At 49.1% G+C, this 14,892-nt stretch overlaps 1 protein-coding gene across 1 annotated transcript; it reads right to left on the bottom strand.

The window, feature by feature from the left end:
- On the bottom strand, window positions 1-4,258 carry LOC311628090 (proteoglycan 3-like). Its single transcript, XM_084894975.1, has 6 exons — window positions 4,225-4,258; window positions 3,757-3,879; window positions 3,049-3,365; window positions 1,989-2,111; window positions 881-974; window positions 1-188 (listed from the first exon to the last, which is right to left on the bottom strand). Exons 2-6 carry the CDS (start codon window positions 3,815-3,817, stop codon window positions 130-132), a joined length of 654 nt encoding a protein of 217 aa, XP_084751101.1. The 5' UTR covers window positions 3,818-3,879; window positions 4,225-4,258; the 3' UTR covers window positions 1-129.
- Between the last annotated feature and the right edge of the window lie 10,634 nt (window positions 4,259-14,892).

Genomic DNA, 14,892 nt, shown 5'->3' with positions numbered 1-14,892 from the left:
GCGGTGGGAAACATGGTTTTATGACCGGGAGAAGCGGGGAGTCCAGCCCAGGGCCCAGGGTGGGCCAGGAGCAGCCAGGAGGGGAGCAGCGAGGGGACACCGAGGCAGGATCTCTTCAGTGCCACTGGCTTAGTAGGAGCAGATGAAGGGCAGATGTGTTGCGCAACTTGATTGCTGCCAGTAACCCCCTAGCAATAGAGAACACGGTGATGTCAGCTGCAAGCATAGTGTGGCCTGTGCCACCCTTGCCCCCCAAATATCATGATATGTCTGCCACACACCCCTCCAATAGCTTGTGTTTGTTAAGTTTTCACCCCAGGAAAACAGGGTGCTGAGTGCTTTCTGTGGGTTCCTGGCTGATCCTCACAATGACCCCCAGAGGGAAGTGCTGGCGTCATCTCCATTGCACAGATGAGGAACCTGAGGCTCAGCAGGGAAATCACTTGCCTGAATGCCAGTGGGCAGGTGGCAGAGCTGGGATGGAAATTGGGGCAGCCTTTCTCTCGCGTGTATGGCCTTAGCCATAGTCCTGAGTCCCTCACCTCTGGCATTCAGCCATTCCTAATTCCCACATCTCTCCCTTGTCCCTCATCCACACCTTTCATTCACCTCAGCTACTCTCAGTTGTCACCTCAGTAGCAGAGGAAGGAAAGGAGCTCCCAGGCCCCCAGCCGAGCTTCCTCTGTGAGGATGGAGAGGCCCCATCCAGCCCTCACACAGGGGACCCCCTCACCCTACTTCACAGCCCTCCCCACATTGCTTCTCCAGTTATGGGGAGGCTGAGTTTGAGGAGGAGATGTGCGCAGGCAGCTCAAAGGGACAGTGTGTAAGAGTCCACCCTGCCATCCCTTCCCTTTGCCCTGGTGCCCAGTCCCCTCACCTCTCCATAGGCTCACACAGTGGCCATGCCCATGATGATGTGCCCAGTAATTAAAATTTACAGCACTCCCATCAATCCAGTGAAACCCGGAGCACTAGAACGAGAGAGGGGTAGGGTGAGTCAAAGACTGAGGTACAGGAAATGTTCACTGAGCATCCCTTTCTGGGCACTGCCCACCCAGCTAGGAGCCAGAGATCGCAGGTGATCACAATGGAAGAGTCGTGGTCCCTTTCCCCCCCTCACACAGCCGGGCTTCTCAAACTTTCTGTGAATACAAGTCTCCTGTGGATCTTTTTAAAATGCAGATGCTTCCGAGAACGGTTTGGCTCAGTGGATAGAGCGTCGGTCTGCAGACTGAAAGGTCCCAGGTTCGATTCCGGTCAAGGGCATGTACATTGGTTGTGGGCATATCCCTAGTAGGGGGTGTGCAAGAGGCAACTGGTCGATATTTTTCTCTCATAGATGTTTCTGACTCTCTATCCCTCTCTCTTCCTCTCTGTAAAAAAATCAATAATATATATATATATATATATATATATATATATATATATATATATATATTTATTTTTTTTAATGCAGATGCTGATTCAGGAGTCTCAGATGGGCCCAAGACTGTGCATCTCTAAGAAGCTATTAGGCCATGCTAATACTACTTGGTTATATATGAGTAGCAAACATAATAGCACTTATTCACCCACTATCCCAGAACCACTCTGAGAGAGGGACCCCATTTTAGACACGAGGAAGCCATTCAGCTTGTAAATGACCAAACTGGGAAAGTAAAGGATCTCCTGATTCCAGTGGTGTGCTGGTAACTGTTTATCAACCAGTTCTGAGGGAAGTTGAGGAGGTAGAGTGAGGGAGGAACCCTGATTTGTAACAATAGCCTATTTCCTTGGGGTAAGTACACCTGCTATGGCAGATTTCATACCACAGGCATGAAGTCACTGAACATGGACCTGGGAAGAGATGCACACTATCACTAGTTCTCTTTAGCCAGCACCAGCCAGCTTCCCCACTGCCTCCCACAGGAAGGTCACTTGGCTGCTGGAATGAGGCCTGATGCCAGAGAGAACTTCCTGTACCTGGGTGCTGGCCCCTCACTTACCCATCCCCCGATGGCACCTCCAATCCAGACCTGAAGTAGCCTGGCCAAGGCCTGGATTTGATAGTTGATGCTGAGGTTGTGGACAGAGACGAGGTTACCTCTGTAGCACCTCCTGCAGGTGCTCTGCAGAAAGAAGAAGTGGAATAGAGAGTTCACTGGGTTTTTCCCCCTCAAGTTTCTGAGTCTCCAGGGGAGAGTTCTCCATCCCTGGCCAGGTCTGAAATCAGGGATCTCCTTGCAGCTTCAACCCTACCTATTGCTCCTTTTTCTGTCACTGGAAACTTCTTGCAGGAAATAACAATAATACTGAGTATAATCTTAGCCACCGTTTACTGGGAGTTTACAATGACACAGGGACTGTTCCAAATGTTTTCCATGTATTACCTCATGTAATCCTCACCACAACATAAGAGGTTGGTACTGAGTGGCCAGATTATTATGATCTCTGAATGCATAATAATCTGGCCACTCAGTGTACTTCTCTTGAGTACCTCATTTATTTGATATCAAAGATACTATAAACCATGCACTTGATCAGTTTTCCCCTTTGCACTGGCTGATAGAAAGCTCAGGGCAAAGGGATGGTTGATCTCCAGCAAAAGTCTAGAATACTTTTGGTACCCATTTGAGATACAAATACACTGAGTGGCCAGATTATTATGCATTCAGAGATCATAATAATCTAGCCACTCAGTATATATTTCCATTGTACAAGTGAGGATCCTGAAGCTCCAAAAGGTGAGGTGACTTGCCAGGGTAACATGCCAATGATGGGTGGAGCCAGGGCTTAACACAGGTATATCGAATGACAAAGCCTTTTGTCCAAATCAGTGATTCTCAAAGTACTGTCTCCAGACCAAAAATATCATCACCTGGCACTTGGTCCTAAATGCAAACTCTTGGGCCCCACCCCAGATTTCATCCTGAAATCTATGCTTCAAGAATACTTCTAGGAGAGTCTGCTGCACACCAGGGTTTGAGAACCACTGGTCTAAATGAATAGGGAACAGGAGGTGAGACCCACTCTCTTCTCCTGCCCCTGGGCCTCCATGCCACTTACCTGAGCGTCTGCAAAAGTTAGGAGAGTCTGCACCAACACATAGCGGCAGGTCTTACACCCAGGACTGCCACTTATTTCCACTGTGTCCTCTGCCTTGGGGCACTGCAAGTTCTTGTCTAGGGCACCTGGGTACGACACCATGGCCTTCTTGTCGTCCTCAAAGGCACCTTGGTAGCTGGAAACCTGCACCTGCTCTCCTTCAGGTTGAATCGCCTCCTCAGTCAGGACTGACTCTCCCTCCTGCTCCCCTGAGCCTTCCAGATCCTGGCTCAGGTCTGCCTGTGACTCTTGGCTGTCCAGATAGGGGGCATTATTCCCTGGGAAGAAGAGATAATTTGCCATCAGTTCAGGGCTCCCTTCTTCCAGGACCACGGACAGCTCTGACTGCCCCACCCAAGCCTTCCTAGGGCCTCCTTCTGGAGCCTAGGCCAGAAGGATCTCCTCCCTGTTGGGTGAGCACCTGGCGCTGGCTGGCAGGTGTGTATTTTAGGGGTAAGAAGAAGCACCTCTGAGAAGATGGGTGGTTTTTGGTTGAGGAGGAGGCCTGACAGAATGTTCAGGTTACATTTATGAGTCCATGAAAGATCTTAGCTGAGAGGAGCTGGGGCCACTAAAGAAGGAAAAACTAAGGCCTGGCCCAGAGAGCCAAAGAGGTGCCAGAAAGAGGAGAAGGAGTCAAGCTGGATGATAATGGAAAGGAGGACTTACCCAGATGAAAAGGAACAGCTGTTCCCAGCAGGAGAAGCAGCAGAAACAGGGGGAGTTTCATAGTCACTGGTTCTTGTGGCAGGGACACAGCTCCACTGTCCGCCCTGGGGCTGTCCTGTGTGTCTGTCACACAACAGAGATGCAATGTTTGTTGGAGTAGCTGATTAAAGGCAAACTAGAGAGCTTCCTTCTCCCCAGTGAACACATGCTGATCTGGAGAAGCAGGAAAAGTCCCTTTTACCTGAGGGCTCCATCACTGGCCCCTGGGACTGCACTTAGCCCAGACCCTGCCCCTGCAGGAGCAGGCCTGCTCGGGATAAGGACCCATTTTACTACACTGAGGACGGAGTGGAAGGACAGTGTCCATCAGGGTCCCAAGGACAGGCCTCCTTGGTGTTTGCCATATAGGCTTCTGCTTCCTCTCAAGCCTTGGACCCCTCCTCCCTGGGAAGCTGGGGGAGCACTCACCTCTCAAGTGTCAGACACCTACACTCTTGGTGTCTTTGCTGAGTCCCAGAGGCAGTCCTTATATTGGGCTTTTGGGGAAGTGGGAAGAGGCCAGGATGATTGCCCAAGGCTGGGGTGCTGGGCAGGAGAGCTGATAATAAGGCATTTGCTTAATTCTCTCACTGGCTCCCTGCAAGGACTCCAGGGACCTGCCTCCTGGGGTCCACTGGCACATATGGGTGTCCAAGCACCCATGTATGCTGGAGAAGTCCCCAGATGTCTACTGCCCAGATATACTTACTATTAACATCCTAAAGTGCCCCAGTCTTAACCCCAGGAGCAGCCTTCTTCTGGTCAATATCCCAGCCAATAAGTGGAGCATCCTAGGATGCTGGGGGACTGGGAGGCAAGGAGGGAGGAGGTGCTCACCTCCTGATTGCTTTTCTAGACCAGGGACTTCATAAGCATCCCATCCCAGAATCCTCACCTTCTCCTCATTCCCAATGAGCATGTATGATGACCCTAACTTCATAGGTGTGAAAAATGAGGTACAGAGAGAGAAAGTCCCTTGCAAGTGTGCACAGGAAGTGTGGAAATGGGATTCCTAATGCCTCTGGCTCCCACACCTTCTATCTATCTATCTATCTATCTATCTATCTATCTATCTATCTATCCTCTCTCTCTCTTTCTCTCTCTCTCTCTCTCTTACTCTCCCTTCCTTCCCTTCTTCGCTCCTTCCCTCTGTTTCTCGTTCTCACTCTAGTTTTCCCTCTTCCCTGTTTTTCATCTTTAAGTGTGAAAAACTTATGCTCTTTGTTCTATGCTATAGATCTAGATCAAAGTTCTCGACCATTGCACTGTTATTATTTGGAGTAAAGTAATTCTTTGTTGAGTGTTGGGGGAGGGGAGATTTTAGATGTTTAGCAGCATCCCTGTTCTCTACTCACTAGATGTCAGGAGTACCTCCACCTGTCAATCTGATTGTCCCCCAAGAGGATCAAAAACATCTCCACCTACTACCAAATGTCTTCTGGGGAGCAAAGTTGCATCCATTCAGAATCACTGATCTAGAAAATGCCATTTAGTCCAACTTCAAGGCATATATTCAGGCAAAGAGGCGACAGCTGCCATGAAAAGCTTCCTGTAGAATCTTTCAGACACCCTGGAGGCCACCCTCTCCATCCCCACCCTCATCTCCCACAAGACCTCTGTCACCACCAGGGTTAGGAGGCAGTGAGTGAGGCACTCATCTCAGGTGCAAAGTTTAAGGGGCCACTAAAGAATTCAGTAGTCAAGATAAATAATGCTTTCATGCAATCTTTCTTGGAAAGAAAAATAAATGCAAAAACATCTCTGATGAGTAAAATATAAAAACTTTAACCAACCCAGCTCCAGCCACATTCACTGCAGTCCAAAGAGAGGCCAACAAGTGTCAAGCCCTGGCTCTGCTAAATATCCCTGCCGAGAGCTAGTGGCTTTGGCAGGGTGGGTGACCCCCACTGTGATATTCCTCCTGGACAATTATATTTCTTCCTCAGGCCCTATCCCAGCCCTCCAGGTCTCAGGGCACCAGGAACAGGTAGCCCACGGGGTGAAAAGGTCTTTCCTACCTCCCATGTTCCAGGAAACCTACAAATGGAGAAGTGTCTAAGAGGTCATCCCTGGGCCTTATTGCAAAGTAAAACGGTCTTGGCTGTTATCTCTCTGACCCAACAGACCAGATCCTCAGCCTATCTACCGACATGGGTGGTGGTAGTGGGGGGATTGACCAATTGTGGGGCCCAAGAACCTGGTCTTGGATTTAAAGTTTGAGTCCACCCTGGAAGTGGGGGGAAGGGGCAGATGGAAGAGGTAGACCCCTCCCCAGAATTCTCCTCCCTCTGGGAGCCCAGGTCTGGGGCATCATATCACTCGCTGGAAGAGATGCTCAGCTGCTCTCAAGAGCCAGCATCACAGTGGTCTGTAACACTCTGTCCCTTGAACAGCCCTGTGTTACAGATGTGGAAACAGCACCTCAAAGAGTTTGAGCAAGTTGCCCCAGATCACACAGCAAGTCAGAGACAGGCCTAACGGCTGGTCTTCCAGTTTCTTGTCTCCCATGGTTACCTGCCCTCTGCCTCCTCTCAGTCACCTGCTTTCTCTACAGCCTGCTCCCCCACCCCCATCTTGTTTGCACTCCAACGCCAAGCAAAGACATTCCAATGGCTTCAACGAATACAGTAATGTCTGATTTAAAACTGGAAATAACACTTTTGAAGACCCACCACAGACCAAGCACTTTGCTACATGAAGGCTCTGACATCCATTACCCCACTTAATTTTTATAATCATTCTATGAAATAGTTATTGCCATCTCTAGTCTACACACTTACTACAGAAGCTCAGAGAGGTTCAGTGACCTGCCCAAGTTCATAAAACTAGAAAGGACTGGCATGGCTGACACCTAGGTCCTTGCTTCTTTGATACCCTCAGACAGTCTGCATTACTCCCAGACAGTCCATCAAATGCTGCCACCGGTTTCAGCATCCGTGAAACTCCAACTGTCTGGCTTATGTTTGCATTTATGTTCCAAGGGGTTTCCAACTCTGCCTTTTGTCTCAAGGGTCAGTCCAGTCCCACATTAGGCATTGGGTGGGTCTAAAGTGTAGTGTGATGCAAATGACTGGCAAGTCCCAGAGTGTCAGTTTCCTTATCTGGGAGCTGAGGCTATGACAGAATCTGCCTCTAATGAGATCAGCTCCAGTAAAGCTCTCAGGAGAGTGCCTGACACCTGGGGCTGTCAGGAAACAGGACTGGTACTGGGACCCGAATTCACAGATGAGCACTGGCTGGATTGCGCTCCTGCTCTGTGTTGGTGCCATGAATAGAACTCCAGGGGTTCCTTAGCTTCACAGAGCTTAGCTAGCACCTTGTTGGAAATGGGAAAGCCCATATTTTGGATGAAGGACAGCCCTCTTATTTCATTTTAATTTTCTTTTTTTAATCCTCACCTGAGAATATTTTTTCCTTGATTTTTGGAAAGAGTGGAAGAGAGAGGGGGAAAGGAAGAGAAATATTGATGTGAGAGAAACACATCCACTGGTTGACTTCCACATGTGGCCCGAGCTCCGGTCAGGGCTGAGAGGAGTCTGCAACCAAGGTAGGTGCAGGAATTGAACCTGGGACTCTTTAGTCCCCAGGTGTACACTATATCCACTGAACCAAAGTGGCTAGGGCTAATTTTACAGTTTTAAAACTTTACTTGTGGACATATGGTAAAGTAGATGAGCTCCTTGGGGAATTTTTACAGAATGAGTGCACCCACATAACCGTGCCCAGATCAAGGTATGGAGTGTTACCAGGAGCCCAGATGCCTCCTTCTTGCCCCCTTTTTGACATTAATACCCCAAGGGGGTCCTTACAGACTGGACACCACACCCCCTCCGGCTCCCCAGCAGAAGGTTTATGAGGGACAAGGCAACGTTCACCCACCACTTAGTACGGAGCCTGGCACTTGATAATGTTTAATAAAAGGGAGTTTTTCTTGCTTTTTATTAGGAATATTTGAATAAAGGGAAGCAATGCCTTCACACACCAGGATATGAAGTCCTCGAGTTCAAGATGGCAGCAGAACTTCAGCAGCATCTGAGCCCTGCACAGGTTTCAGAACTGCAGCTTCGGTTTGATTTCTATCTCTTTCTCAACTTACTGTGCAACCTTGAGAAAGTAGTTTCTCCGATATGGGCCACACTAAAAAAAAAAAAAAAAAAAAGTTCTTCATTTGCCTCTCTTAACACCCTGGTCCCATCTCTAACCCTCTGAATTTGAGGAGTCTCTGAGGAAACGGGCTTTGGGCTCACCTCTCCAGTGCAGAGAGGGTCCAGGATGCTTGTCTTCCTCCCCTGCAATTGAGAATCCCTCATCTCCAATTAAGCTGGAGTCCTGTGTCCCAAAATGTACCCAAGGGTAAAGGAGTTTGCCTGCCTCCCCGCTGTGCTCCATCCCCACGCAATCATGTATCGGAGGCAGCTAAGGCTTCCACCACGGAACCTAATGTTAAAAGAGCATGCTCTGGAATCCCATAGGTGAGTGAGTGATGGAAGAAAGCCATCCTTGGTTAAGATTGCCACGGAGAGCCGGAGAGCCGAGTAGATGCGCCCTGAAATGAGATCTCGAGCAGGAATGTCATGACAATCACAGCAGCAGCCAGTGTTCAGGAAGCACTTTCTATGTGCTGTTTCTGGGGCTCCATATCATTTAATCTTCTCAACAATGCTAAGGCACACACCACTGCCACCATGAATTACAAAAAGAATGGGGCTCAAACAGCAAGACACCCATGAAAATCACACATGGTGTCAAACAAGCCAAAGGAAAATAGTTTGGGCAAAAATAAAAAGGATCCCAAATCAATTTTATAGAAAAGATTCCTTTATTAACTTTTGGTCGAGAATATGTTTGTATATTTTCACAAAACTATTCCAAGACCATGGGGATTCCTGCAACAGAGAGGAGTTGTCAGGTCTGCTCCAACCACGAAGATAAGAGAAACAGCCCAGAGATGGAAAACGCTAATGACGCCTGGCCACGCTAGCAGTCAACAGCTGTGCGTTGCTGTTGGTTGCCCAGGACCAAACCAGAGAGGGTCGGACCTGCATTGCCACCATCTGTCCATCATCCAGATATCATTGCTGGCATGTACATATAAGGAACTATTTGACATTGAAACTGGGTCTCAGAACTGTTGGACACTTAAATTGGGACTCAAACGCTTTTTGTTATTATATGTTTATTTCTAGTCTGCAGTTGCAAGATTTTTCAAAGAAAAGAAATGGGGGGGGGCGGGAATAGTTATAGAGATAAAGAATCATTGAACAGACTGTCAAACTACAGCGGAAAGGCAAAGTTTGGGGGCAGGGGGCTGTAAAAGATAAACCGAAGGACTTGTATGCATGCATATAAACATAACCAATGGATGCAAGACATGGGGGGCGGGGGTGAAAGCATAGTGGAGGGTAGGGGAAGCTGGGGGGAAGTCAAGGGGAAAAAAAGGAGACATATTTACTACTATTTGTAATCCTTCAAACAATAAAAAAAAAAATGGGGGGAGGGGAGAATGGGGCTCAGACTAGTTAAGATACTTGCCAGGTAAGTGTCAAAGGCAGGATGAGCCGAGGCTGGTTTGGCTCAGTGGATAGAACATCGGCTTTCAGACTGGGAGGGGGGGGTCCCAGGTTCAATTCTGGTCAAGGGCATGTACCTTGGTTGCAGGCACATCCCCAGTGGTGGGTGTGCAGGAGGCAGCTGACCAATGTCTCTCTCTCATCGATATTTCTAGCTCTCTATCCCTCTACCTTCCTCTCTGTAAAAAATCAATAAAATATATTTAAAAAAAAAAAAAAGGCAGGATGAGTGAAGAGCCTGCCTTCTTACCCTCCACACCACACTCCCCAGAGGGGTGAATAAATGGCACAGAGCACCCACGAGGACCCTGGAATGAATAGGACAGGTGAACAGGAAGCATGGAGAACGTGCTTCTTGGAGTTAAAAGGACCCTGGCTAGGCAGGCACCTCACCTATCAGGCTCCATTTGCCCGTCTGTGAGTTTAGTTAAGGATGACAGCCTCAGGGGGGTTGAGAAGGATGCACTGGGAAGCTGGTTGTGCAGTGATCTATGACACGTGGTGGGTCCTCAACAGACTCTCCTGAATATTATCCCCCTTTAGAAAGCGAGGCTCAGAAAGGTTAAGTGATGCTCCAGATTTCACGTGCCAGTAAATGGTGGAGCTTGAAAAGGCATCCGTCATCCATGAGAAGAGATTTCTGAGCATGTTCTACATACGCATCACTGCATGGGGCAATTCACAGTCCCCACAAGAGCACCTGGAATTACGCCTGTCCCTCCCCCACCCCCCACCCCCCTTGGAAGCTCAGCAACGAGATTAGAGGTTGGATCCATAGGAAGGGCCCAGGCACAGGGCTCGCACAGACACAGCAGGGAGGTTTGTGTCTGCTCAGTGAGGGCCCATGGATTTCAGCTGACTCGCTGATTCCCATTTGGCAGAGGCAGGAGGAAGTGGATGGGAAAGGCGGGAGGCCATGGTTATGAGTGGACTGGACTTTCAGGCTTGTTGGTCTCAGCACCAGGCTGGCCACACACGCCATCACTAGGCAGCTCCACCAGAAGACTCCCCGAGATGACTGAGGGGGTACAGAGGAGGGAGGAAAGGGGTGGCTCAAGGTCTTCCTCTTGAATAGGCCATTCTCTCTTGGCCAGGTGTAGGGGGACAGCATTCTGACTCAAACCGTCCATCCTTCCATCTCTTCGCCAACATGACACCCCAGAAATACCCAACCTTCTGGCTCAAGTCTCCCTGCAGTCTCTGCAAGCCAATCCCTGGGAGGGAGGGGCCAGAGATCTCAGGGTGGTGGGGGAGTTAAAGAGGCTCCTTCTCTTCCTTTATGTTCTGCTTTTCCTTTCTCTCTCTTTCTTCCTCCTTTGAAGATTTCCCATTATAAACAGTACAAGAGAATCTGTGTCGCTTTGTTAGGCAGAAACAAGCTGGGGCAAATGCTTGCAGGGTGGTTTCATCCTGAACCAAGGCAGTGACATTCCTCAGGGGGTGAAATGTGGGCACACCTCACTCTGCTCTCTCTCAGCCCCCTGCAGTCACAGTACTGACAACATCTGTAGCACACACACCTGCTGCTGGCCCGGTGGGGTATGCAACAGGTTTGAAGTGCCCCAGGTTCATGAATTCACCCAATCCTTGCAGCTCCATGATGTGTTCTTATTGCTGTTCCCATTTCGCAGGTGAAGAAGCGGAGACACCTAGACCCTAGAGCCTGCGTGGGGAGGAGCTGGGAGCTGGTCTGGGACAGTCCAACGGCAGAGACCAAGCTCCTCTAGCTTTGGTTCCCAAAGGTTCTCTCTAGTCTCCCCCACAAGCCCTGCGACAGGCAAGGAAACCGAGGCTGCTCAGAATTAAGGTTTTCTTCAAAGTCACTCAACTGGTTGGCACCTGCGAAGCCCAGAGTCTTTCCCAGGTACCTGCGGCTGGAGTCCTCGTTCAGGCCTAGGAGGTAACACTGCTCGCAGACAACTCACCGCAGAGGGGCCTTGGAGCACACATTTGTAGTTAGAAAACAAATAACCCTGGTGTCAGGGCCCATGGGACCACCCTGTCTGCCAGTGACTCAGCTCCTTTGTGGGCAGTGACCTGCCGTGTGCCCAGGAGCCACAGACGTGTCTCACCTGGGGACTCCCCATGGCCGAGCCAAGGACCATAGCCTGTGCCTAGAGCTGGAGGGAAGGGTCCTTTGCAGAGATTATTAGAGCACGCAGTCCCTGCTATGCCCAGGTCACACCCAACACCCAACACATTTTAGAGGCTGAGGGCTGGCAGAAGGGGCTTCGGAACAAGCTTCAAATTTGGGGACAAGGGTCCAGAGCCACTGGGAAGCCAGCAGCCAACGCCTTTGGCTAAAGAGTAGATGCACAAACAATGATTAATGGCTACGTTGTCATTCCCTAGAAACTTCTAAAGTGCCTCTTTGGCAACAGCGGGCCCCCTGGATTCTATTATCACTTATATTCTCCCATCTGCTGACCTCAGCTGCTCCCACAGCTCCCGTCATCTGGGACCCCTGCTCAGACAGCAGAGGGGGGACAGCAAGGGAGTGGAGCACAGCGTCCCAAGATGTATGTGAAGGGGACCTCAGAGCGGGTGGGTGGGGGATAAACGAGGTGTGATGTGGCCATGGGGTGGGGTTGTGATCAAGTCGTTTACCATCACAGGTTTGAGGACTCTTTGATGCCCTCAAAGAAAAGTCTATGGGATCCTCTACCTTCGCACACGCACATTGGCATGACTCTGTAGGACACGTGCCAGCACATGCACCACCCTCTGAGCCTCGGGACTTGTTTTTCATGCAGGTCTTTATATCCTGCTCTGTTTTACAACCACCATGTGTATCTTACATAAAAATGAACGTAAAGAAAGGGAATGGCAAAAACGAATGTGACCTTAGGAGTCAGACAAATTCGAGTTTAAATAGCAGCTGCAACTTTCCTCATCTGCAAACTGGCGCTGATGGCAGAGACGGTCACACAAAGTCCCTCACTATGTTGTCAGATGTCCTTTTATTTTTTAACTAGTAGCCCTGGGCACACATCTGTGCACCAGTAGCTCACCAGTAGCTTGCCAGTAGCTTGCTCCGCCCTCCAGTAGCTCTCCACCCTCTGCCCCGCCCTCCTGTAGCTCCCCCAGCCCTTCTCCGCTGCCCACCCTCTCATGGCTTGCTGGCCTGCCCCCTCCTGTAGCTCTCCGACACCCACTTGTAGCTCAATGCCCCACCCTCCTGCTGATCCATGATCTGGTCGTTATGAGGTCAGTTGTTACGTAACGATTATTTGCATATTACACATCTTTATTTATTTATTTTTAATATATTTTATTGATTTTTTTACAGAGAGGAAGAGAGAGGGATAGAGAGTTATAAACATCGATGAGAGAGAATCATGGATCAGCTGCCTCTTGCACACCCCCTACTGGGGATGTGCCCTCAACCAAGGTACATGCCCTTGACCGGAATCAAACCTGGGACCTTTCAGTCAGCAGCCGATGCTCTATCCACTGAGCCAAACCAGCCTTGACTTACATCTTTATTTTATAGGATATTTTTTAAATATATTTTATTGATTTTTTTTACAGAGAGGAAGAGAGAGGAATAGAGAGTTAGAAACATCGATGAGAGGGAATCATCGATCAGCTGCCTCTTGCACACCCCCTACTGGGGATGTGCCCTCAACCAAGGTACATGCCCTTGACCGGAATCAAACCTGTGACCTTTCAGTCCACAGGCTGACGCTCTATCCACTGAGCCAAAAATGGTTTCGGCTATATAGGATATTTTTAATTGATTTTGGAGATAGGAGAAGGGAGAGGAAGAGAGAAACATGGATGTAAGAGAGAAATATCAATCGACTGGCTCCTGCATGCACCCTAACCTGAGATGAGGCCTGCCACCTGGTCATGTGCCCTGATCAGGGATCAAACCAACTACCTTTCAGTACAAGGGATGATATTCTTTTTTTAAAAAATATATTTTATTGATTTTTACAGAGAGGAAGGGAGAGAGACAGAGAGCTAGAAACATCGATGAGAGAGAAACATCGACCAGCTGCCTCTTGCACACCCCCTACTGGGGATGTGCCCACAACCAACGTACATGCCCCTGACCGGAATCAAACCCGGGACCTTTCAGTCCGCAGACCGACGCTTTACCACTGAGCCAAACCGGTTTCGGCTCAAGGGATGATATTCTATCAACTGAGCCACACCAGCCCGGACTCAGCTGGCCTTTAAATGGCAAGTGTTCCCAACTCATGAAGAGTCCTCTTCTCCCAGAGAAGGCCTGCCCCACCAAGCAGGTGGCCTCAGGAGGAGACAGATTTGCTCCATTCTCTCTGCTGAGGCTGGAAAGGGAGAGGAGGGTTGAGCTGGAACCCTGTTGCTGAGTGAAATGAAAACTTGTGAAATTCATGGGTTGCCTCCTTCCTCCTTTGAAAGAGCGGTTGGTCCCATTTGAGGAAGAAGTTACAGGAGGCAGGCTCTCAGGACAGAAATAGGAGGCTGTGCACGTGGCTGCTTCTCTCGCTTACTCATCTGGCTCAGAAATCATCTCTGAATCTCTGGATATGTGTTCTTGGTGCCTCCTGAGGAATCCAGGCTCACGTGCTCTCTCTCTCTCTCTCTCTCTCTCTCTCTCTCTCTCTCTCTCTCTCTCTCTCTCTATATATATATATATATATATATATATATATATATATATTATATTGTATTGTATATTCACCCACTTAAAGTGTTTAATTCAATCATTTTTAGTATATTTCAGACTTGTACACTCACTATCAATTTTAGAAAATTTTCATCACCCTACATCCCCATTAGCCATCATCACCTGCTCCCCCAGCCCTGGGCTATTCCTACTCTCCTTTCTGCCTCTAGAGATGTGCCTATTCTGGACATTTCACAGCCAAATGAACCATAGACTAGGTGTCTCCTTTGACTGGCTTCTTCCACTTGGCATAGGGTTTTCAAGGCTGATCCGTGTCTTAGCTTGTATCAGTGCCCCATTCCTGTGTGTTGCTGCATAATGTTCCATTGAATGGCTCCATCTTATTTTATTTCTCCACTCACCACTTGGTGGACGTTCGGCATTCTTTTTGATTTTAATATATTAACTGTAATGATAGCTGTGATCTGTTGAATACCTACCATGGGGAGGCACTTGACCAAATTCTAATCCTTAACAACCCAGAGAGGCAGGAGTACTTCGCCCATCATGCTGATAAACAAGCTGAGATGTAGAGGTGAAATGGCCCATCCAAGGTCACACTAGTGACAGCGCTGGGATGATAAGAGGGTTGGCCTGGCCCCTCCATGTCCTCCCACGGCACCTCGCTGACCCGCCACCTTGGGTGTTCTGCTCTCTCCTTCCAGCTGGCTCTGAGGCCAGAACGAGAAAGAGTCCACTCACCTAGAGATTATTATTCAACAAGCTCCAACTGGCACCACACATGTGGCAAGCGCACATTAGTCACTGAGGGGGTGAGACCCAGATGCCGCCTCCAGGTGAGGTGAGATTGTCGCTCGAGGAGCCAGATGCTTGTCATCAGGAAGGGTGTGACCAAGTGCCAGGAACTCA

This window comes from Pipistrellus hanaki, assembly GCF_964339955.1.
Source record: "Pipistrellus hanaki genome assembly, chromosome: 9".
Lineage (NCBI taxonomy): Eukaryota > Metazoa > Chordata > Mammalia > Chiroptera > Vespertilionidae > Pipistrellus > Pipistrellus hanaki.
Note: the sequence above shows the minus strand (reverse complement) of the source record. Positions and strands in the feature narration are given on the sequence as shown.

Excerpts from the sequence above, each read along its gene's own strand:
- LOC311628090 (XM_084894975.1), bottom strand. The coding sequence starts at position 3,817 with ATGAAACTCCCCCTGTTTCTGCTGCTTCTCCTGCTGGGAACAGCTGTT. Across the intron at positions 2,112-3,048 it reads TAACTTTTGCAGACGCTCAG|AGCACCTGCAGGAGGTGCTA; the intron begins GTAAGTGGCATG and ends TTCTTTCTGCAG. Across the intron at positions 975-1,988 it reads GAGGTGCCATCGGGGGATGG|TGCTCCGGGTTTCACTGGAT; the intron begins GTAAGTGAGGGG and ends CTCTCGTTCTAG.